The sequence below is a fragment of the Miscanthus floridulus genome, chromosome 6, assembly GCF_019320115.1.
Source record: "Miscanthus floridulus cultivar M001 chromosome 6, ASM1932011v1, whole genome shotgun sequence".
In the NCBI taxonomy this organism is placed as follows: Eukaryota; Viridiplantae; Streptophyta; class Magnoliopsida; order Poales; family Poaceae; genus Miscanthus; species Miscanthus floridulus.
Genome location: NC_089585.1, coordinates 105,736,820 through 105,762,267, shown reverse-complemented (window position 1 = coordinate 105,762,267; position 25,448 = coordinate 105,736,820). Strand labels below are relative to the sequence as shown.

At 48.5% G+C, this 25,448-nt stretch overlaps 1 protein-coding gene and 1 pseudogene across 1 annotated transcript; one reads left to right on the top strand and one right to left on the bottom strand.

Moving 5' to 3' along the window:
- The first annotated feature begins 1,447 nt into the window (after window positions 1-1,447).
- On the top strand, window positions 1,448-5,823 carry LOC136458923 (uncharacterized; annotated as a pseudogene).
- Window positions 5,824-6,786: 963 nt separating this feature from the next.
- On the bottom strand, window positions 6,787-7,734 carry LOC136458922 (uncharacterized). Its single transcript, XM_066458828.1, has one exon. It carries the CDS (start codon window positions 7,645-7,647, stop codon window positions 7,018-7,020), a length of 630 nt encoding a protein of 209 aa, XP_066314925.1. The 5' UTR covers window positions 7,648-7,734; the 3' UTR covers window positions 6,787-7,017.
- Between the last annotated feature and the right edge of the window lie 17,714 nt (window positions 7,735-25,448).

Here is a 25,448-nt window from a genome sequence, read left to right as displayed (position 1 = left end):
TGTAATAATAGCTTCTAAAAAGCGATTAGCTTAGCGATATAGGCTTATGCCTTGCTGCCTATGGTGCCTTTTAGCAAAATGATCACTTTATCGATTTAGGCATGCATCTTGCTGCCTATATTTTATAGGAAATAACTGCTTCTTTGTACGCCTAATCTGGCTGGCCAGCATTAGATGCAACCAAAAAAAGATGTTTGGCTCAATATAGATCCATGATGAGAGTCCTTGCTATAGGCTCATGTCATTTGCAGTGATTGTGTGTTGACGCTGGTTGAGTCATTATCGAGGTACACTTTGTCAAGCTATATTCTTTCCTGTTTTTTAGTGCACTGGCATTTATATTGTCTTTTGTTGTTCAAAATGTAAACATTCGTTTTCTCTTTACGACAATTCTATTCATAAGATCGGTATGTGATGCCTCTGTTTGTCTCATGCAGTTAATTGTCTTAGGTAAACTCACATAATTTAGGAGAGGAGTTCTCTAGCTTTCAGAAAATCTGCCAGTTGATGTTGATGCTCGGAATAATCTTTTTGAGGTAATGCTATATCATTCTTTACATTAGTACACATAAGATTTCGAGAGTCAAATCAGCTCTGCTTTTTCATTGTTTTTTGGATATTTAGTGTGACATGGAATTGTCATTTCCCCTGAGCAATTTTTTCTGTGTGTAGCTTGCAGAGAGTGAAGCTTATTGGTTGATCACGGACGCTGTCAAAAAACATTTAGTTGGTTCTTTTTTTCCTTCCACATTTTTATGTACCTTTATTTTGTTTTTTATTCAATATGTTCCAAATATTCGCTTGACTTCACTTATCTGGAAGCTAACTTCATTTGCAGGTTCCAAGGCTCAAGACCTATTATGACTATGCCAAAAAGAGGTTGAGTGTTGCAGAGAAAATGGGTTTGATCCCCTCCAGTCCCACACAGGTATGCAAATTTTTACAGCAATTTTGTCAAATTACATGATTACTATTCATGATGAAGATTAGACATGCCCATGAGTTCTAACCTAATCTGTATAACCTTCAATTTTATATGCCAGACCTATGCGCGTGATTTGCTAGCGCGCGCGATGGCGTGCGTGATGGACTAGTATTTAGTTATAGGGCTTAGTCTGCTAAGATGCTGTGAGAGTACTAAAATCGGGCTTCTCGAGAAGTAATAATTTTAAGTTTAATTAAGTGTATAAGAAAGTAATAATATTTGTATGAGTACAGTAACTGCGACCGCAGATTCCCAGATGCACGTCCCGATCGGATCGAGCTGAGGGCACAGAGAAAGCACAAGGAAACATTTGCTCGCCGAAGCCGCAAACTGCAACAATGGCCTGGGGCCCTGGGCTGGCCAGGAGGCTTCTGGGATTGGCCGCTGGGCACGCTTGGGTGCAACTGCGAGAACAGATTATGCTGCCTGTGACTGACTGTGAGGAGGGTGTCGGCAACACGGCGTCGGTGAGACGGTGTGGACCCTGCTCGGCTGCTCCTGCCGATGTGGCGATGCAGACCGCCGGCATTGTTGGCCTGTGGCCCAGCCAGCGTCCGCATCACGGAGTCGCTTCGACTGTCCCTCTGACTACCATCCACTCCCCTGCCACTGCCAGCGGCACAGGCGTCCGCTGCGGACACGAGTGTCAGAGCGAGGAAAAGGTTGTTGTCACCTGCAAGCGCAGGCTCTTCTCCCCACGCCTCCTCCTCCCCTCCTTCCTCCGCCACTCCTCCCCACGCAGGCTCCCGTGCCCGCCTCCTACTGCCCTGCTGCCGCCGCCGCACCCAGCCACCGATGGGGCCGCCCCGGGCGTCGTCGAGCGCCTCATGAGCCTGGAGTCTTGGCCTGCCACCGCCGCGCCGCCCAGACCGTAGAAGCAGAGGAAGGTGGAGCGCGTCGCGCCCGGGCGGCGCCGCCGACTCGGCGGTCGTGCTGGTGCTGCCTACAACCCGGAGCCGTCGCCCTCCTGCGCCCGCGCACGCACCGACGGCGAGGAGCCACCCAGGGCCGACATGCCAGCTCGGAGCCCGAGGCGGACCCAGCTCGTGCACATGGCCACGCCCAAGTTGCTGGACCCGGGCGCGCGCGCAGGCACCAGACTGGTGTTAGGATCTATGGATCGTACTAGGGATAGATCCGAGGGGCTACTGGCTTTTGAATAGCATCACTGAACCTAGAACGCCTACTAGAGCATGTAGAACGAGAGACAGAGAGGGAAGGGAGAAGGTGCCGAACCTAACACCGCAGAGGGGGAAGGTTCAGCGGACGCCATCGGGTTCGTTGGTGATGTCTGCGCATGGGCAGCGACAGTCGATGAAGAGGGCGATGAAGACGTCGTCGTCGATGGAGCGGGCGGCTCGACTGGTGGCTTCTTGTCACTGGCTGCACCCCTCTCTGATCGGATTAGGGTTTAAATGTCGGTGGGGGGCTCGGCTCAGGTCAACCTCGTGATAAGAGCCACCGGCCCCCACCTCTTTTTATAGCGCAGGGTGACAGGGACCCTCTAGCCATGGTGGGCTGGGCGCCCCCGATCAGGGCACGGATCAAAGGCCCAACTGGACCGTTGGGTCCAGTTAGGTTAGAGATCAATCTAACAACTGGCACTCGCGTACGCTTGCTCTTCCCCGCAGCACCGCAAGGATGGCCACGCCGGCGCCTTGCTTCACAACTCGTCGGGAATGGCCGACAACTTCCTGTCTCGCTCTGACAGCTTGCCCTTGGAGCATTCCGCACGGCTACAGGTACAACCTTCTGGTCTTCCTGCGGAGATAGATTGTGACACCGCTGCTGTCTCACGTAGACACGACCATTGTTCCACTGGCAATGCCGATGCAGCGATCAGTACCAGCACGGTAGTGTTGCCTATAATGGATTTTAGTGATGAAAACAGGACCAAACGGGGCTCTGATATGGAAGCCAAGCACAAGGAGAGTAGAGTAAGAAATGAGGTAATGCGCACTTGTGCCAGGGTTAGATCGAACGGTGCTGTCGTTCAAACTGGAGATGAGAGGTTGTTGCGCAAACGGGCAACACCTACTCGGCCGGAGGTTTCTAGGATTACAGAGTCTGGGGGCTTGGCTGATTCGACGTGCCTAGTTGGACGCGCTCGTGAATTGGTGTCTGCTGCTAGGAAGGTTGCACACGGTGGTTTTGGTCCAAGAAGAGAGTTCGTGGGATCGATCACTGGACAAGGGAGCATGACCCGCAGGGATTTGAACAGCCAAAATGAATTACCATCCACAAGTAGGATTTCAAGCAATGGATCTGCGCTTAAAAGGGATCAGGGAGGAAGGTGGGGAATGATAGAGCAATCAGTCACAGGGAGGACAGAAATGCAGTTGCATTTACTTCTAGATCATCTACAAAGCCAATGGCCAGAGCTTCGTCGCGGAGCAATCTATCGAAGAGTGGATCCCCAAGTAGACTAGCACCTGATACAACTCAAGGACACGGGTGCCGGCTCCTGAAAAAAGATATATGGAAGCTTCACCATCTGTTATGTCTACTTCTGAGAAAGGTGAATTTAGCAGGCTGCTGAAAGCAAAAATCAATGAGCTTGTCATGTCGGACAGGATTGAGTGTACACCAGATGATTCACCTTCAGGAAAATTGGCCGTACCTTTGCTGCAAAAGCTGATTTCTGCCCTTACAAATGACATGAACACTTCAATCTCCCTATGTAGCAACTACTCTGGTGTGTCAGCACCCTTAAGTTGCAATGGAAATGTTGACTCCATCAATCCAGAGCATTGTATATTCTCCAATGCTCAATCACCCATATTTCAGAAATGCTATCAGGTCAGTTTAGAGGCCAGGACCCTTCTTTACTGTTAGTCTGTTACCACTCATTATTTCAGAACTTCTGATTTGTTGTTTCTGTAGTAAATGCTGCTATGGTCGATCATGATGATTCACAACTGTCTTTTTATTCATGTCATTTTCTTTTTCCAATTTGGTTAGTAAATACATGGTGTAGTTTTAGTGCTTGTAGTGTTACATGAACCAACTTGTATGGCGGTTACTATTGCTGAAAAAACATGTACTGTATGACATTCATATGTGGTAAGGTACTAAGGTTATCAGTGCATGCATCTACTTATACAGTTTGTTAACCGATGTTCTATATGCATTTTTATACATTGAAGATTTTTGGTCCCACACAAAAGATTATATCGAAATATTTCTTATGGCGTTAAATCTGTCATCATTATGAACCATTCTTTAATGAACCTTATACAATTGTCAGATGCATTGGAAATTGTTGTGCAAATGAACGGTTGATCTGCCATCCACATCCTTTTCTCTCTTTTATAGAACTTACAATATTTCATGTTTTCTTTAACAACAAAGTTGTTTTTTTAGAGCACTGTTGAACTTTTTTTAATTAACCATTTACCAAACTGGTAGCTTCCAGAACAATTTTGTACAAGGTCGACGAACTAACTACTATACTCTTTGGTAACTGTTTGGACCTCCTCTTTCATTCTATTCTATGTACAGGCTGAACAAGATGTTGATTCTTCTGCTACATCATTAAACAATGAACCTAAGCAGCCAAGTCCAACGTCAGTCCTTGAAGCATCCTTCTCAAATGATACTTCTTTAGGAAGTCCAGTTGAAAAGAATGGTAAATATTTCTATTACCTTGACTTTTTTCTATAGGTGCTTGTATTATTTGTTTGTCAGCGCTTGGAGTTATCAAACATATTACTGAAATGTCAAATAAAAACAAAATTCTGTCTAGCTGAAAACTGACAAGTGTAGCATGTCTTGGATAATGTACTACCAAATTCAGTGGCATGTTTGTCAGAGGTCAGCCATTAAGAAAATTAATGCTGAACTGGGCCAGGTCGAGATGCTTGGTTATTGTCAGTGAGATTATTAATTGTTTTACAATTCGACTTTTCTAGCAAAAAAAAAGTGCTTGTAATTGGCTGCTCTGATTAGAGTTGATAGTGTTTAGTCCAGACTTATTATGAGTGGTACAATGGAATGGGCCTGTAAATTTTGGGCAGGTACTGTATATGTTTTGTTCATGTTATTTTGGTAGCAGTAGCACTTGTGATGTGTTAATGAACTCTTCTTCTTTCAGAAGGAAAAGACTTGATTGTGTCAATTGAGAACAAGATGGAAGATCTCTTTAATTTGGAGTCTGACATTGTCGATTTAGCGATGTCAGTTGACACAAGGAAAACTGATGCTGAAGAAACACTCCACGGCAATGACAAGTTACCATGTTTACAGAATTTTCTTTCACATGATTTCAATATCTTAGAATCCAGGCTCTGCAGCATTGAAGAAGCTATTTCAAATGCTGAACTTCTTTTGGGCAGTAGCACAACATCAGGTCTTCCACTCCATCCTTTCATTGTTGAAATGCTGGAAAATACTATGGATATGTTTAGTGGAAGAGAGTATTCAAATTTTACTGAAGATAAGAAGTATCAACATACCAACTTCCTGTTTGACTGCATTATAGAATCACTGGATTCAAAATTCTGCAACTTTGGCAAATGTGGATACAAGGCTTGGCTGAAGCTGCCGCTCAGTTTGAGCAAAGATCTGATGAAGCGCCAGGTATTTGAAGATATCACCAACTGGAGGGAGTCAAGTGGGACTGCTCTTAGACCAGTTTCTGAAAAAGAAGTGGACCAAGTGACTGACAGGTGGGATGCAAGCCAGGTTGAAGCATTTGATATAAGCATTGCAATCGAGAACGACATTCTTGAGGCGCTTGTTGGTGAGTTCGCAGTTGACCTGTGGTGGTATTGACTGCTCTATGTGAGTTATTGAAATGTTTGGACTTCTGCTCGCATGATTATGGATAAATAAGATATTGCGGATATGTTTTTTTTTTCTCTGTTCGCTTATCTTATAATCCGTCTTTTTTAGCTTGGTTTTTCAGCTAGAACAATGTTTTTCTCTCACAACAAATCAGCCGGAACAGTGTTTTGACTTATTTTTTCAGCGAAGCGAACGGGGCCGGTAAATTTTGTACAGAGTCATGTAAGGTTAAAGGGCCTCCCGGTTGTTTTAGCCTTTGTATGTTCTAATGGAAACGTGCTAAAGCTTAAAAGTGTCTCCTAATCTTTGTGGCCTTTTCGTTGCTCTACTTTTTACCCAACTGATGACATTGTACGACAGGGTACATTTTGTTGTGTGACACGAAAAAGGCACCTTTTGCTGGACCTAGTGCTAAGCATGAATTGGAAGACCGTTACTTTGCCCATGTTAGTACATGTTCTGCTCTAGGATCCCACTCTGAATCTCGATGCAACCAAGATAATTCAAAATTCGCATGTTCAACCTTTTTGGCATGGTGATTGCAAATGAAATAGTACTAGTTTACCACTAATTGAATCGGAAATGTTATTTTTAATATATTTTCCTGTACTTGTACAGCTTGTCAACTGTCTGGTCGAGTGGAGGATAACTTGGCAGTAAACAGGCAAGAATTAGAGAACAAATCAGCGCCAGTTCTCGAAGCAGTACTCTGTCAAAAAGACATTCCTCGATTAGCTTAATTTATTTAGGATACGAGACAGCTGACCGTCAATTGTTCTTCGACTTGTTATCCCTGCATTATATAATATGCCGATCATTTTCCATGATTTGCTCTGGTACCTACTCTGGTCGGTGGCCGCTCCTTTCCAAATTCCAATTCCGAATTAAAGAATCCATGAACACGAATTTGAATCCGAAATTACCATCTGTGCCAATAGAAACAGGTACTAGCACGCATTGATTTGTAATAATTGTACAAACTCAAAACACTACAAAAACGAACATTGCAACATACCAAGGATGGATTATATATAGGTGACGAATACTAAAAGTAAGACTACAGCAGGGGAGACGAATGTCTCACCAGAGACTCGGACAACAGAACTACCCCATGATAAAAAACAACGGTAACACGAACGATGCAAATGCAAGACACGAAGAGATTAACCGAACTGCAGCTAAGATAGCAGCGACAATCAACTGATTCTACCCGATCGACAGTAGCAACGGACGAAACGAGAAGGCGTCTAGAGCCGGCGCTGGACCAGAGACCGCTGCCTCTGCAGCCTCATCTCCTCGTAGAACCGCTGGATGAAGCGCTCCGCGCGGCCGTCCACCTCCTCGTCCCCTTCCTCCCCGTAGTCCACCACCTCCTCCTCCTCGTCGTTGTAGGCGTAGGCATCGTCGTCCCGCCCCCACTCCAGAGCCGGGGCGAGCACCAGCTGGTCCCTGTCCCCGCGCCCTTGGGCGTCGCCCCGACGAGCCAGGCCGTCCAGCACGGCGACGTCGAGGTCGTCGGCGCCGCAGAAGAGGGAGGCGAGGATGATCCTTGCCCTGCTCCGGCGCTTCTTGGCGGCGGCCCTCCGCCAGGCCGTGACGCCGGGGGGCGGCGGGCCCGGGAGGAGCGGGGAGCGGGAGGGCGAGAACTGGTACTCGCCCACGTAGGCGTAGTTGTAGTGGCGGAACGGCTTGTAGTTGTAGCAGCGGCGCCTGGTGGCGGCGGACGCGCGCTTCTTGAAGAGGAGAAGGCCCAGCTTGGCCTTGGAGATCGGTGTCAGCGGCAGCGCCAGGATAGTCGCCATCGCCCTCCTCAGGATGGGCTTCGACGAGCCGGAGCCGGGGTTGGGGTTGGAGTTGGAGGAGGAGGATCTCGGCATGGCCGGCGACGGCGACGGATAGATAGATAGCTGGGCGGCAGTTTCCCTCTCTTTCTCACATTCAAATGGGCGGCCAAGTGAGGCGGATCGAGTTGGTTGCTGCGAGAGTGCGAGTGGTGATGTGGGGGGTTTTATGGTGGGTGGTGGGGCTTGGGGTGCAGTGGCAGCGGCACGGCTCCTGTGCAGCCGCTGCCCTGCCCCTGCCGCTGGCTGGATCGTGCGTACAAGAAAGCTGTAGTACGTAGCAGGCAGAGTAATGTATCGTGGTGGTGCGCCTTTAGACTCCCTTTTCGGTTTTATATCAGCTCGTTAATGGCTACCGGGATCGGGGTTAATTCGCATTCAAATGATGTTTTTGTTGGATCCGGATATGATATTTATATATGAACCACGATCTGTATATTGATGGGCTACGTGTTTGTGCTACCAGTATAGAATTTCACTAGTAGGATCCTACTGTTTTGTTGGGGTCCATCGGTCGGATTGCGAGTGCTCTGATCTAGCCAACGAACGCGAGGAATCTGTTTCCCCGGTACAGTATCTACAGCAGGTTCGTTTGGCCGTGGCTTGTCGTAAACGATCGTAAATTTTCAGCCGGAACGGTATTTTTCTCTCACACAAATCAGCTCGTAGTACTTCTTCACGAACCAACAACGATACGAACCAGCCAACCGCTGCTAGCACCTAGCTACTCGTTTGGGCATTGCATTGGCGTACCGGGTGCAGGCGATCGCGATCTCGTAGCATCGCCGCATTCATATTTTTAGCGAAGCAGAAGCACTGGTGATCCTACTCGCACCGCGGTAGCGTAACTGCTCTGCTTTCCAATCGCCACGGCGTACGCGTTCCTAGCAAATAGCCTCGTCGCGTCAAGCGGTTTTCAACTCTCTGCCCGCGTAGCCCTTTCCGCCGACCCTTGGACGGACCACTGGTCCGTCATTAGCACACGGCCAAAACATTTGATCCACATACGGTGGAGTACGTAGCCGGAGCAAGTGTGGCAGCAGTAGGAACCGACAAACAAATCGTCGTGGCGGCGGGCGCGGGCCTGGCCCCGGTAGCCGAGCAAATCACACCAATGGCGACCGACTGGTCGGTCATTGGAGCAGGGCAGGGGCGCGGGCGCTGTGCCGCGCCAGGCGCCACGCCGCGGCCCGCGCGCTCGACTGAGGGGGTGTTTGTATGCCTCCTAAACTTCGTTGTGCCAACACATGCTTGGAGTATTAAATCTAGATTAATTATAAAATTAATTATATAATTTATGATTAATTTGTAAGATGAATCTTTTAAGTCTAATTAGTTTATGATTTGATAATATTGTGCGACAGTAAATATATGCTAATGACGGATTAATTAAGCTTAATAAATTTGTCTCGTGAAGCTGGTACACCCCGTCTTTAATGTTTCGCAATTGAAGAAAAGGGTGGGGGAAGATGTACAAGTCCTATCTGACATGCCGATTGTGGAGAAAGATGGAGAATAACTAGTGCAATCTAAAGCTATTTTAGAGAGGAAAATGAAACAGAAAAGAAATAAGTATATAGTGAAAAAATCGATGTATACAGATGAATCGGGTTTCACAGATATGGTTATTCAGGTGTACCGATATGAGGCGGGTTCTTTTACTCCATAAACTTTTAAAGTGGATCTTTTCTATAATTTTTTTTATTAATATCTAAACATCTCATACGACGTCTTCACGTAACACCACCTGAATTTTAGCCATCACCCGCTGACTTGACTTGCCGTGGTGGACGAGTTCGCAGCTGGAAAGCGCTCGCCGAGGGCGGTGGTTTTGTCGGATCAGTGGCGACTGGCGAGCCCGAGCCGTGCGTGCCGTGCTCTGCCTCTGAGCTGGCGGGCGGGGTCCCTTTTCGCGCTTCAAACCGAGCTAGCCGTTGCCTCCCTTTCTGTTTCCGTTTCCGAGTCTGAGCTAGCCACCCACGTTGGCGTCGCATCCTCTCAACTCGAGAGGCCTGCAAGCCTGCAACGCGAGTCGGCGGCGCACGCAGCCTCCGCAGTCCGCACAGGGACTCGGCGCGTGAGCGGATGGGTGGTGCGTCACTGCTTTTGCTTCCACAGTTTTTCCACCCTTCCCAAATTCCCAGCCGGTCGGTCGGAGTCTGACGCTAGTTATTCTACAGCCTGTTCGTTAGGCTGGTTCGTATTGTTGTAGTTTGTGAAGAAGTACGGCTGATGGATCTGTGCGAGAGAAAAATACTGTTATAGCTAGAAATTTACGATCGTTTACGATAAGCCACAGTCAAACGAACATGCTGCTAGATCATAGTACTTGACCAGATTTCCCATCAGTTTGGTAGATTCGGCATTCATTTCGTTTCGTGGCCCACGAGTTGGTTGGACTTCAGATTAAGCTATTCACCGTTTCACAGTACTTGCTATTTTTGAATTCATCTTTTTTCCCCCAAATAACTTAACATTCTCACATTCTAAAGCATCAGGTTGTTTTAACATATGTATTTGGCTCCGGTAGCAATTTTTCACCGTTGAAAAACTTTTAGCAAGAAAGTTTTCGCATTTTGCAAAACAAAACTCTAGGTTGTTTTTACTATTCCTCAGATAGGTTCAAAGATTTACTCACCTTATAAGAACTTAGACTTGTTCTAGCATTTGCAACCTACAAAAACATTCAACTTAAGATGTCTAAATTATCATGCTCAAAACTTAAGAAGTATCAGGTTGTATAACAAACTTTTGTAAAGTATCACAGAGCAATTATTCATCATCTCCAAATAATTTATCATCGTTTATTAGAGCAGAGTTTCTTTTAAGATAAATTTCAAGGCAATTCTCTCTACATCCTATGATCATGGATATTGGCACTGTAAAAACAAACATGAATGTAAAGAGAGGGTTTAGGATTTATCACGCCTGAGTGGGGAGAGACATCTCTCCCAAGCTTTCCTTTTGCATAGGTTGGAACATCTTCTGGCGGCTCTTTGATTCTTTCTTTATTGGCTAACTACTACTACTACTAGAATGATGCATAAATGACTTACTTTTATTTATTACTACTAGATAATTTATTTATTATTATTATTACTAAATATTTTATATATTTTTTGTTTTGTTTTTAGTTTATTTTATTTAAATGCAAACTCTATCCTATCATGCATAGCTACTATAGAACTTTATTTATTAACATAGAGTACCTAAATGCAACTAACTAATCATGCAATGTAAAGCAAATTTATTGGAGAATTTAAATGAGATGCAACTACTGAAATGCAATAAAATGTGCGGGGGATAGAAAAACTTACCTTTTTGACGGGCTCAAGGTCATTCTTCCTCGAACGGGGGTGTTTCCTCTTGTTCCACCTTAGAGGCCTTATCAGGGTCAGGGGATGACGATGTTGAAGACGGATCTTTCTTTTTACGCCATCTCTTTTTATTCTTCTTCTTCTTGACAGGCTTCTCTGGTTCTTCAATCGACTTTGGTTTCTTTATCTTGATTCTTTTCGTCGGATGCTTCTCCTTTTCCTGTTTCACATCAAAGAGGAATTGTCCAGAGGCAAAAGTAAATATTTCTTTTCTTCCAGCAAAGTGGAATTGGATTTTCTCAGAAGCCATATATATGCAAGCATTTGCGGTATTAAGGAAAGGACGACCAAGGATTAAAGGTGTATCCTTGTCGTTGCCCATATCTAAGATCATAAAATCTGTAGGAACATAAGCACTCCTTACTTTAACTAATAAGTCGGTGGCTACTCCCTCGAGATAACGGGTAGATTGATTGGCTAGCTGTAGGTAAACTAAGGTTGGAGCTAAGGTAGTGTAAAACAATTCTATCATAAGTTTTCTTAGACATAATGTTAACACTAGACCCTATATCACAAATGGCATTATGAAAAGTGTGGAGTCCTATGGAGTAAGTAATGACAGGGTTCTTAGGATCACCTTTCTTAATAGGAAATCCCCAACAATTTACAGAAGGTTGGCTGTCTCCATGGTTGTCAGGTACCACGAGAAAGGGTCCCCTAAGAAATAATCGAAAAAATCGCTTAGACACCGTCTGTCGACAAAATATCGTCGGTAGTCCACCGAGGGGTATCCCGCGATGGTAGATTGATCGGCAGAGGAGCGTGTAATCAAGAACAAGAAGGTAACAGAGACACACGAGTTATACAGGTTCAGGCCGTCAGTATGACGTAATACCTTACTCCTGTGGTCTGTTGGTTTGTATTAGCTATTGTATGATTTGCCGTGATTTTGTAGGAGGTCCCTGCCCGCCTTATATAGTCTAGGGGGCAAGGTTACAAGACAGTTAGATCTAAGAGATAACCGGAAAGTAATAACGGATTACAAGAAACACGGGATCGTGCATATCCTATCAGACTATGTGACATCTTCCGGATATCCTTCCCATGCCTTGCGGGAGGCGCCGAGCCAAATCGTGCCCCGCAAGGCTCCTTCTCGTGGGCTGGACCGCCCCTAGAGGCGTAGCCCATGTGGCCTGCCGTGGGTATCTGGGGTCATACCCCCCACAGCTAGTCCCCGAGCCTTGTACCTGTTGAGCAATGCCGTATTGAACTTTCCCGAGCAGGTGCGAACAAAAACCGAGCTATCCAGATCATGGTCCGACCACCATAACGAATCGTCGATCAGTTGTGAGCAGTTGCCGAGCAACGTGCACCATCACCGATCAGTGTGTTCCGAGCACGGCTTGTCATAAGGGTGTAAGGAGCTCAATTTCAGAATTGAAAATTCCCGCGTGGTAAAATGAAGTGTGCCCACTTAGAGTCCGACCACGAGGTTAAAGAAACCTTGGTTTAACTTTTAGAGGCTCGGAGTCTTTCGGAAAAAACAAACACATTCGCCATGAGGTGAAGTGTGCCCACTTAGTCCCCGAGTCTGACAGTAGGTGACGTAGTCAGGTGGTGCCAGGCTTAGAAAATATTGAACCAGCCGAGCAGGTTACCAGTCCCCGAGCGTAGCCTCAAGATGAAAAACAAACACATTCACCGCAAGGTGAAGTATGCCCACTTAGTCCCCGAGCCTGATAGTAGGTGACGTAGTCACGTGGTGCCAGGTTCAGAAAAAAGTAATCCATCCGAGCAAGTAGCCAGTCCCCGTGTGTCGGGCGTAGATATCGGATAAATCAAACCATGGAGAAAAAATCAGAGTAATGGCTGTGCAGCATCGGGTGCTGAGCCTCATTAAATTGCGAAGAAATTGGTGAATATTTGGCGGCGATAAATGAGCGACGTGGGCTACTGTTGCGTGATAGCCCAACTTGCGGCCCATTAAACCACTTTGGTGGAGTCGAAATAGCGCTAATGGCAAGAACGGTTTCCCAAAAACCCTCAGGCGCAATGAAAACTAGAGGAAGTGCTTTATAACTGCGCCACCACATACATCGCCTCCTACCTCACTCAGTTTGCCTTTCTTCCTTCCTTCGCAAACCCTACGCTCCATATTCCGCACCATCGCGAGCACTCGCCTCCAACCCAGTTCCAATCCGGAGAAAATGGCACCGAAAAAAGGAGCCGCAAAGCCGAAGAAAGTGGCCATCGGAGCCAGCCACGACAAGGAGTGGGTGCCATCGAAGACGTCGGCGGCAGATCTCGATAGGATGGTGGCGGCGGGAGTTCTCCCAGACCGCCTCACTGTTGGATGGCGGCCGGCTAGTGGTGAGCCCTTCCTGACACCACATACTGATGAGGCTGTAGTATTTGAAGATTATTTCTGGCGAGGATTAGGGTTTCCTATCCACCCCTTTTTGAGGGATCTTATGGAGTTTTGGGCGATTAGCCTCTGTAATCTGCATCCCAACACCATTCTGCATGTGTCTATCTTTATCCATTTCTACAAGGCATTTCTCGGTGTTCTTCCGCACTTCAACCTCTTCAGGCACCTGTTCTGTCTGAAGAAGAAGGGGGGCAGCGGTTCCAAGGTGGTCGGCGGCGTGTACCTACAACTCAAGGATGGGATGACCAGCGAATATATCAGCGTACCGCTAAATACCTCCCTTAAAGGTTGGAATGCCAGATGGTTCTATATCAAACAAAGTCACCCAATGATTTGATGCCACGTCCACCACATCCCGGTTAATCATAGTAACTGGTTGGAAAGACCCAACAATGCTGACATGGAACAGGTAATGGAATTGCTGGACTTGATTAAGGGCGTGGAGCTTAGGGGTGAACTAGTGGCAGTTAGCTTCATAGTGCGGTGCGTTCAGCCCTGCAAAGAGAGGGCCCACCCGGTATTTGACTATAAAGGTGACAATGACGGTACCTGGGAAAACACAGACCGTCTGACGAAGAAAGAAGTAATAGACCGTGCCATGGACCTATTTACTTCCAATGTCTCATTCAGTTGGCCAAAAGGAACAAAGGCTTTCAACTATACCAATCCCCCTCCTCAAGTAACCCTTTCACCTTGCATTTTTTAGGCATCAATTTCTGAGCAAAGAACTGACTTACTTATGTAAAGATCCATTCGCAGGACAGGGCAATATACTTTTCAAATGTTCCGAGAGCGGATTGGTTGAAAGGAGTGGACATTCGACGGCCGCTACAGTCCGAAGAGGAGGAGCAGAGCACCTTGTCAGATAGTCCATCCCAAGCATCGGAGAAGATCCATGACAAAAGATCGGCAGTAGACGAGCCGGTCCCAAAGAGGAGGAAAACCGCAAGCTCTCATGCACACAAACCAGGCGGCATCTCTCTTGGTGAAGACCGAACAGTTCGACCATGAAGAACCGCTATGCTGGAGTGGTCAGACGATGACGAGGACCAGTTAGTGCTTCCGCCGAGCACGAAGGAGGCATCGGCGGATGCTAAAGCTCTCAAGCAGCAAGCAAGGGAAAGCTATGTTCGGGCAACGACAGAAATCCTGGCAACGCAAACTACCAGAGTCCCCGAGCAACAAGAGGGGATAACCATAGAAACACGCACGGAAGGTGGGGCCCCCGGGCTCCGAGAAGAGCAGCAGCCCGCTGCAGAGGCGCAGGAGTCCTCCCATCAAGCTGACCAGACAGCCGTGCCTGGGGGATCAGGCAGGCATCGCCGATTTAAGAAAATCAACCGGAAGACCAAACCATAAGTATATTTGCCTTAGAGTAATAGTATTGTTGTTTCTCTTGGTTACTGACAAGCCGACATTACGCAGAGCAACACCGAGGCCCGTGACCTCAGAAGAAAAAATGACAACTGCTCCCGTCCGGGAGTCCCCGAGTGCTCGACGAACAGAGGATGGGCCAGCCACTACTGCCAGCATTCCTGGCGATGGTGAATCGTTAGCGCACACGACAGGTGCATTGGCGACCGCAACGGAGGCTATGATTGAAAAGGTCGGTACTTTGGAAGCGGAAACTGTAGCTGTCGTTGATGCACCGGAGGCTGAGGATGCAACTCCGTCGGTGGCCGAGGAGCAACTTTCACCACCCGCAACGATGCTAGGAATGGTCGGAGTAGCTGTCCGACCACGGAGTCCCCCAGTGGTGCCTCAATTAATGGCGGAGGAGGACGAGGTTGTGGAGATCGAGCGTGCCGCGCCCAAGCCCCAGTCCATACGGATTCTCCAAAAACACGGGGAAGAGGTGGTAGTTGTCGAGGAAGAAGACACCACTAGGGAAATAAAGAGGTTAAAATCCGCCGTTGCTGGTGTTATGACTCAGATCGAGGTGAGTACCACACCTAAAACACTGATATATGTGGTTAGAAACCATGACTTATCTCTAGCATTGTTCATCCACAGGGGATAGCTCGAACAGCCGAGCAGTGGCATCAACTGATGAAGAGGATGGAGCTCCTTGCCGAGGAAAACAAGAAACTCCGAGAGGCGTTAAATCTTTCGGAGCAGAATATTAGGAGGGCCTAGCGCGAGCGGGACCTTGCAGAGTCTAACTCACTAGACCTTGAACATCAGAAGGGGGTTCTCTCCGAACGATTATCGGCTGCATCCGAGCAGCTGCAAAAGAAGTCCGAGCGACTGGCGATTATATCCGAGGAGCTAAAAAATATGTCCGAGCAATTGGGCAAGAAAACCGAAGAACTCAAAAATAAATCCGAGCAACTCGATCGGAAGTGCCAGCAGTTCGAGGATGTATCCAAGCAAAAATCTGGTATGCCTTACTACATAATGTGCTTTGTAGTAATTTGCCAATCCACTGTTATGATAACTGTTGTGCTTGCAGAGCAAGACACAGAACTCAGCCAGCTTCGCCAGACCGTCGAGCAAATTCGATAAGAGAAAGCGAAAGAGTCAGAGCGAGTAGCCAAACTGGCCAAAGAGCTGAAAGGTAGATACCCCCTGATCAGAAGTAATGTTGTAGTACTTTTTTGGTCTGACGAACCATTCTAATTATTGTAGATTACCGCCATAAAACCAAGGCACAGTTCAATGTGCTGGTATAGGAAGCCAAGGTCCAGAAAGTCAACTTCAACACTATATCCAACGCAATAGCACTAGTACTCGACTACGTCGATATTGAACTGGCACCTTGTCCTGACAGCAGGCAGCACGGGCTAGATACCATCATTCAGAGATGCAAGGCAGCGTGGGAGAATTTCAAAAATTTCAACCGTGACACCGTTTTGACCGCCGCTACTCATGCCCTTACAGTGGTTCGGTCCCACTATCCATCTATTGACATCCAGTCGATAGGTGGTGGGTTCGCAGACGGGCTGAGCGACGTGCAAACCCAACAACTGGAGGATGATGTTGAAGATGCAGCCAAAATGCTTGTCGGTGATATAGACCAGTTTGGTGAAACAGAAGCTGGTGGTGAATCTTAATGAACTGCTCAGATACTGTCGCCTGTACTACTTACTTTATTTAGCGATGAAGAGTCATTTGTATTAATAACCCGATGCCGTTATGCACAATATAAGTAGTGTCTGATCAGTTAGTTTCCACTAAACCTGATGCTTTAGCTAGCCCGTAATTCACAGAGTACGTAGCCCGTGTGCATGTTGGGAAAACAAGCGTTAGCATAGGACCGTCACCTACCGCCCGATACGCAGAGCACGGAGACCGTAGCACGTGTGGTGGGATGGTAGAGCCTTGGTTTCCTCCATAATTGTCAAAACAAAACTCATGCCGCCCAGCGGCCGATTTGAGTAACTTGCTGAGAAAAATAGTTAAAGTGGTGTCCGAGCAGTTAGTCTATGCCTGAAATCTAGGCCTTGATTAGCCCATAGTCTATAACGTCGAGCGCAGAGACCCTGACACGTGTAGGATGAACAAGCATGACCAAGGAACTACAGCCGACCAACCGACACGCAGAGCGCGTAGCCCCTTAGCGCGTGTAGGAAGTAATCGGAGACTGGGTCTTCCCCATAGAAAATAGAAAAGAAAAAACGTGTGTTGCTCGGCGAGCTATGTTACAAAATTTGGAGTGCAAAAATCATCGTCATTTTTAGGAGGAAAGGCTTATGTGATTCGGAGAAAACATAATAGGCGATTTTTGGAGAAAACATGTTCGTCGAATTTTTGGAGTTATCGTGTTCGGCGATTTGGAGTTATCGTGCTCGGTGATTTGGAGAAATCGTGTTTGGCGTTTTGGAGTTAACGTGTTCGGTGATTTGGAGAAATCATGCTCGGCGATTTGGAGAAATCGTGTTTGGCGTTTTGGAGTTAACGTGTTCGGCGATTTGGAGAAATCGTGTTCGGCGATTTGGAGAGATCGTGCTCGGCGATTTGGAGAGATCGTGCTCGGCGATTTGGAGAGATCGTGCTCGGTTGGGCGTACTTGGCGAGCTTATTGGAGGTCGTCACGGAGTGGCGTATAGCCCGCTAACGGTAAGTGAAGCTTATGATGGAGGAAAAAATGGAGAAAAATTATGGAGACCAGAACTTTATTAATATTAAAGTAAAGAATACATATCTATGTTATTTTAGGGGTAGAAACGTATAAGGTGCTCTATGTGCCAGGAGTTGGGAACATCGAGTCCATCTAAGTCGCATAAGCGATAAGACCCTGGTCGAGTAACACCTTTTACGACGTAAGGGCCCTCCCAGGGTGAAGACAGCTTGTGAAGACCTTCGGTTTTTTGTTTCCGACATAAGACGAGGTCACCGATCGTGAACGAACGACCTTTGACGTTACGGTTGTAATACCTCCGCAGACCTTCGAGGTACTTGGATGTGCGAACGCAAGTAATTAGACGTTCTTCCTCAGCCCAATTAATGTCTTCTGTCCGAATAGCTACGGCTTGCTCTTCATCATAGTTTTCTACTCTGGGTGCTCGGAATGCAATATCCACTGGAAGTATGGCCTCTGAGCCATAGACCATAAAATATGGAGATACGCCGGTACTGCGACTAGCTTGAGTGCGCAGTCCCCAGACCATAGCTGGTAGTTCTTTGAGCCATCTGCCCAGATGCTTTTCTTCTTTCTGATAGAGCCTTTTTTGAGGGCGTCGAGGATCATACCATTGGCCCGTTCGACCTGGCCGTTAGCTCTAGGATGAGCAACGGAAACGTATTTAACAGAGATGCACCGGTCTTCACAGAAGTCCCAAAAATGATGGCCGGTAAAAGTTGTCCCGAGGTCGGTGATGATGCTGTTCAGGAGACCAAATTTGTGTATGATGTGTTCAAAGAGCTCGACTGCTTTCTTAGCAGTAGCTGCGACAAGTGGTTTGTACTCAATCCACTTGGAGAACTTATCAATGGCGACGTACACATACCGGAAACCTCCTGGCACTGGTTTGAAAGGTTCGATCATATCCAGTCCCTAGTATGAGAATGGCCAGGAAGCTAGGATGGTCTGTAGTTCCTGTGCCGGTACATATATTTGCTTGGCAAAAAACTAACAACCCTCACATCGTCGAACGAGATTTTCCGCATCGGAGATGGCCGTGGGCCAGTAAAAACCTGCTCGGAAAGCTTTGCCGACCAGTGTTCTCAAAGCCGCATGATTGCCATAGGAACTAGAGTGAATTTCGAAGAGTAGCTTCACACCGTCGTCTTGGATGATACACTTCTACAATATCCCTTCCTTGGCACTTTTCCTCATCAGGCTGCCGTCTACCAACATGTAGTGCTTACTTCGGCGAATTAGTCATTTGGTTTCGATTTTGTCGGCGGGTACTTCACCGTTGGAGAGGTATTTGATGAACTGTTCCCTCCAATTGGCGACCTGCGAAGGTATCGTGAGTGCCAACTGCTCGGCAGGGGGTACTTCTACAACTTCCTTATCTTCTTTAATGGATGGTGTCAAGAGGTCCTGAACGAAAACCCCCGGTGGAACCGCGGTGCGAGAAGATCCTATCTTTGATAGCTGGTCGGCTAGTTGGTTTTGATCCCATACCACGTGGTGGTACTCGATGCCGTAGAATTTCCCTTCAAGCTTCCTGATTTCGGCACAGTATGCGTCCATTTTCTCACTGGAACAGGACCAATCTTTATTGAGCTGATTGATAACCAGCGCGGAATCCCCGTATACCATGAGGCGTTTGACACCGAGCTTGACGGCTATACGAAGGCCGTGGAGACATGCTTCGTATTCTGCGGCATTGTTGGAGACCAAAAAATGTATGCGAAGAACATATCGGAGTTTATCCTTTGTCGGTGTGATGAACATAATGCCCGTATCGGCACCATTGATATTAAGGGTGCCGTCGAAGTACATGACCCAGTGCTTGGGGCAAGTGGCGGCGATGGGTTCTTGGATTTTGGTCCACTCAGCAATGAAATCGGCAAGCGCCTGTGACTTGACAGTTGGTATGCTTCTGAAGTCAATGGAGTAGGTGCCGAGCTCAACAGCCTACTTGATGATACGACCATTGGCCTCTTTATTGTGGAGAATATCCCCTAGAGGGAACTCAGTGACCACGGTGATCTTGTAGTATTCGAAGTAATTTCGAAGTTTGCGTGAGGTGATCAAAATTGCATATAACAGCTTTTGCACCTGAGGATAACAAGTTTTGGGCTCATTAAGTACCTCACTGATGAAATAGATCAGACGTTGTACCTTGTAGGCATGTCCAGTTTCCTCGCGTTCGACGACAATAGCCGTACTGACAACTCGAGAAGTGGCGGCGATGTAAACCAGCAAAGTTTCATCTGGTCGTGGCGCTGTCATGATTGGAGGTTTTGTTAAAAACAACTTGAGCTGCTCAAAAGCTGTGTCTGCCTCCTCTGACCAAGAAAAAAGCTCGGAGGCCTTGAGGAGCTTGAAGAAAGGTAGCCCTTTTTCACCGAGGCGTGAGATAAATTGGCTTAACGTAGCCATGCAGCCTGTAAGCTTCTGTATATCCTTGACACACGTCGGCCATTTCTTGTTGGTGATGGCGGAGACCTTATCAGGGTTTGGTTCAATGCCCCGAGCGCTGATGATGTAGCCTAGCAGGATACCGGATGGAACTCCAAAGATGCACTTTGAAGGGTTTAGCTTCCATCGGTATTTGCTCAAGTTTGTGAAAGTTTCTTCAAGGTTGGCGATGAGGTTGTCGGCGGTTTTAGTCTTGACGACCATGTCGTCGATGTAGGCCTCGACATTATGGCCGATCTATTGGTTGAGGCACGTCTGGATAGCCCTTTGGTAGGTCGCTCCAGTGTTCTTTAGTCCGAAGGACATAGTGGTGTAGCAGTATGCACCGAAAGGCGTAATGAAAGACGTTTTGACCTGGTCTTCCTTCTTGAGGGAGATCTGATGGTAGCCAGAGTAACAGTCAAGAAATGAGAGCAATTCATAGCCAGCAGTGGAGTCTACAACCTCGTCTATCTGAGGTAGGCCGAAGGGGTCTTTAGGGCAGTGTTTGTTAAGATCAGTATAGTCAACACACATTCTCCATTCTTTATTCTTTTTCTTAACAAGAACAGGATTAGCTAACCAATCTGGATGATACACTTCTTTTATAAATCCGGTAGCTAAGAGCCGTTTTATTTCTACCCTAATAGCCTCCTTTTTGTCCAGCGCGAATCGGCGAAGTTTTTGCTTGATCGGTTTAGCGGTCGGCGAGACATTCAAGGAGTGCTCGATCTTCTCCCGTGGTACCCCCGACATGTTTACAGGTTTCCAAGCAAACACATCAGCGTTGGCACGTATGAAGGAGACGAGCGTGCTTTCCTATTTGGGGTCAAGGTGAGCCCTGATTTTCACTGTCTTGGAAGGTTCGTCGAGACCGAGGCCGATCTCCTTGACTTCCTTGGACTTGGCGGAGGCACGAGGAGGTTCTGGGATCTCCATGTCATCAGCAAACAACATCTTGGCTTTGGCGATCACGCTAGCCATCTAGATGGAGAGGTCGGTGGCTTTGGTGAGGGCGAGACTTTCTGTCTCGCAGGCATAGGCGACGGAGAGGTTGGCCCGCAAAGACAGGACCCCTGCGGGCGAAGGCATCTTTAACACCAAATACACGTAGTGCGGAACAGCCATGAACTTGGCCAGAGCCGGTCACCCTAGTATGGCATGATAGGCGGTGTCAAAGTCTATGACATAGAAGTTGATATGCTCCACTCGGTAGTTGGTTGCTGTGCCAAACTGTACTGGTAGGGTAATCTCCCCAAGCGGTCTGGATGCCCTGCCAGGTACCATGCCCTAGAAGGAGGAGTCTGAAGGCATGAGATCTGTTGGCCCAAGGCCGAGCTCCCTTAGGGCCCTGGTGTAGAGTAGATTCAAAGCGCTCCCACCGTCGATGAGGACTTTTCTGAAGAGCACCTTCTGGACAGTTGCATCAAGGACGAGGGGAAAATGCCCTATGTAGGGTATGTCCGCCCACTAGTCAGCCCTACTGAAGGTGATGGAGACTTCGGACCATGGGCGATAGCTAGGGTTGGTGGTAGTTTCTTCTGAAGCGACGGCGAGCACTCGTCGGGCAGCGAGGTTCCGTTCCCTTCTGCTCTCGTTGGAGGCAAAACCCCCAAAGATGGTGGCAACCACCTTGTCATGGTCCTAGAAGGCATTATTATTATTATTATCCCCAGGAGGTCGGCGTCCTCCGTTCCCACCATTGTCGTCATTGTACTTTTTCTCCTGGAACTCCTTAGCCAAACCAAGGCAGTCCTTCATCTTGTGTTTGACATTCTTGTACAGGGGCACGGTCCGTCAAGGATCTTCTTGTACTGCTCATCATAGTTACGCTTTGCGTGCAGCTCACTGACGTTGGCAACAAAGTGATCTGGTCAGCGGTGGCAATTCTGACCAGGTTTGTATCCATCTGGCCGATCTTGTCCGCTGTCCTAATGGAAACTATGGTCATCATAGCGGTGACCGTTGTGCTATCAGTCATTGTTGCGGTCGTCGTGGCGGTGATCGTTGTGCTGTCGGTCGTCGTTGCGGTCGTCGTGGTAGCGAGGCGGGCGATTAGTGCCCGTATCTTCATTAAAACGCACCTCCGCTTCCTCGGCGTCAGCGTACTGGTTGGTAGTTGTGATCATCTCACCGATGCCGGTAGGTGGCTTCCTATTGAACTTAGAATGGAGTTCTTAGTGATGAAGTCCTCAGACGAAGGCGGTGATGACTTTGGCTTCCATGATGTTGGGAATAGAATTCCTCATCTCGGAGAAGCGTTTGATGTAGCTACGGAGTAGTTCGGACGGCTTTTGGGTGATGCAGTTGAGATCATGCTTGGTACCCAGGCGCCTGCATGTGGGCATGCAGTTGTCGGTGAAAACTCTCTTTAGATCTTCCCAAGATCTGATGGAGTCTGGGGCAAGGCTTGTAAACCAGCTCATGGCGGCTGGTGTGAGCATGACAGGGAGATAATTTGCAATGACGTTGGTGTCTCCTCTGGTGGCGCGGACGGCAGTGGCGTAAGCCTACAGCCACTGAGTTGGATTCATCCTCCCTTCATAGGGCTCGACCCTAGTGATTTTGAAACCACGGGGCCATTGGAGCGTTCGGAGCACCCTGGTGAACGCTGGGGGCCTTCTGGGCTGTCGGGGCCGACATCGGCAGTATTGTCGGTGACGATCGGCTCTAGAGCTGAGTCTAGGTTGCCGTACTCTTGCTCGTACTCCTAGCGACGTCGTACTTCATCTTCATGACGCCCAAAACATCGTTGATCGATACACCGTCATGCATCCCGAAGGTTACTGAGGTGCACTCGGGCGTCCTGTTCGACCTCTTGGTCGTGCTAATGATGATGCTCGGTGTGGTGGCCTCCAACTCCCCCTTGGGGAGGTAGTGACTGGTCAGCGAAGCGGCTTTGACTAGGGTGGCGATTAGATCTCAGATCGGCTGATCGGCGGATCACACTTGTGGAGCGTGAAGGTCTCTGAACTTCTCGAATCTCATTAACTTGATAGTGCGCCGCTTTAAGCATAGCGGCGACCTTGGCGAGCTCGGGCATCTACGGGAGGTGAGCAAGTTCATTGGTGGCCACGGCTAGATTGGCGCTCGGAGCCTTGAAAATGTTGTGGTCATCAATGCGGAGGAATTCTTCGTTGAGGTTGCGATGGAGGGGCCTTCCTTGTGAATCGAACTAGTTATCACGAGCGGCCTCGGCCATCGCAATGGCACGTTCATTATCATGTCGTTGTGCACGATTGGCATTCCTGTTTTCATGGGTGGCGCATTCCTCATCTGTTTCACCGTTCTGAGGGGGGCTGTCGATACTGACGTTGAAGATTGCGCCACCCCAGAAAGGTAGGAGAGGAGGTTGCTTGGTGAAGGTCTTGGCGAGGGGATCAGTGGAGCCTTGAGACTCGGAGTCCAGATTTTCCTCAAGGATAGTTTGGAGGGATGCTCCGGGACCCCGGCTGGCGTGCAGCATGTTGACAGTTGGTGGAAGCTGGTCGGCGAGCCGGTCGGCGAATTTGCCCCTCAGGGCATCCTGATACGTAGCGACGGTGTTGGTGAGCCCGAAGGGCAGGGCGGCGAGCCCTGAGGTTTCCTGAGCACTAAACACCAACAGATCGGGATCGGAAGGTGGTCGATGCTGAACAAGGGTGTCCAGGGCCGACACAGCAATGGAGAGGCAATCGATGAGTTTCAGGCCGACCCGGTCGATAGACTCGATCAGATCGTCATTGTTGATGTGCCTCCTCCAATAGCAAGGAAGCGAGCAGTGAGTGGCTAATGAAGTCAACCCCGGAAGTGGCTCCAAGATTGGATCTGTAGTCACAGGTGCGAGGGTGGTCGGCGCAGAACAGATCTACACCGGCTCGAGAAGCTCTCCAACTCTGTTGGCGTTGATGACCCATGTGATGGATCCGACCATGAAGATCTGGCCGGGCTGCGGGAGGAACGAAGAGCCTACGGAAAAAGCCATCTTGTTCGACAAGGAAACAGCACGCACACCCCTACCTAGCGTGCTAACTGTCGATAGAATATCGTCAGCAGTCCACCGAGGGGTATCCCACGATGGTAGATTGATGGGTAGAGGAGCGTATAATCAAGAACAAGAAGGCAACAGAGACACACGAGTTATACAGGTTCAGGCTATCAGTATGACGTAATACCTTACTCCTGTGGTCTGTTGGTTTATATTAGCAATCGTATGATTTGTCATGATTTTGTAGGGGGTCCCTACCCGCCTTATATAGTCCGGGGGCAAGGTTACAAGATGGTTAGATCTGAGAGATAACCGGAAAGTAATAACAGATTACAAGAAACACAGGATCGTGCATATCCTATCAGACTACGTGACATCTTCTGGATATCCTTCCCATGCCTTGCGGGAGGCACCGAGCAGAATCGTGCCCCACAAGGCTCCTTCTTGTGGGCTGGACCACCCCTAGAGGCGTAGCCCATGTGGCCTACCGTGGGTATCCGGGGTCATACCCCCCACACCGTCAAAACCAAAGCCAAGGGACAGCTATTGGCCAAACCCTGGCCATGTCCGAAGCCACCCACTCTATGCCTCGCTAGAGGCCTCGCACGGAACGCCTCGGCCGGCCTACTGAATCTCCGCCTCGCTAGAGGCCTCGCACAGAGGGCCTCGGATGGCCTACCAGTTTTCCATCTTGCTCGAGGCCTCATGCGAAAGGCCTTGGCTGAGGAACCAATTCTCCGTCTCGCCCGAGGTCCTACGCATACAGCCTCGGATGAGACACCGATTCTCTGCCTCGCTTAAGGCCGACTCGGCAAAACAACCCCGTTGCTTCCGCCTCGACCAACTTCCTAGACAAGACGCCACGTCCGACCAGCGCGTTTGACTGCTCCCACGATATTAGCCGAACGACGGCTCGACACAGCGGCGTGGCCGACTGGACGCCAGTCACATCGAAGCCATGCCGCCCAAGATAGGATAGGACAGGGGTTACCAACCACTGTGCTCGGTACTGTGCCCATGACCAGCGCCTGTGCTGCACTATGCTACCTACCCCCTGCTCCAGAAACTATGCGGTGTGTGGAGTCTAAGTCTAGGTTACTATAGCCTCAGAATCAGTGTATAGAACCAACTCCTCCCTCCACGCCTCGGCAGTCTACTTTGGGGTCTTAGCAACCTTGGGATGCACGCCTACCGAGCCCCCTACAACGGCTTGGCCTCGACACCAGCTGGGCCTTGGCTCCTCACACAGTCAACGCACAGCAACCAACATGTCACTCGCCAGGCCCTGTGTCTAGCAATCACTGGAGCTCCCATGTCGTAAAGTTTGAATGTGACCGGCATGTTGCTCTAGCACTTCAAGGGTAGGACCACTCTATCAACCATACCGCCATAGTAATATGCTACAGGGCTCGGACATGCCGCCTCTGTTCGTACGATGCCGCATAGCTAACACATGTATCACCCCTATCCCCCCTTCAACTATAAAAGGGAGGGATTTGGGCTGTTTCTGGAGATGACGATGAGGGAGAGGCTGACGGATTCATGAGGTAGACGAACACACACTCGACATTCTATAACACGCACGCTTCTCCACCGCCTTAGACAAAGATC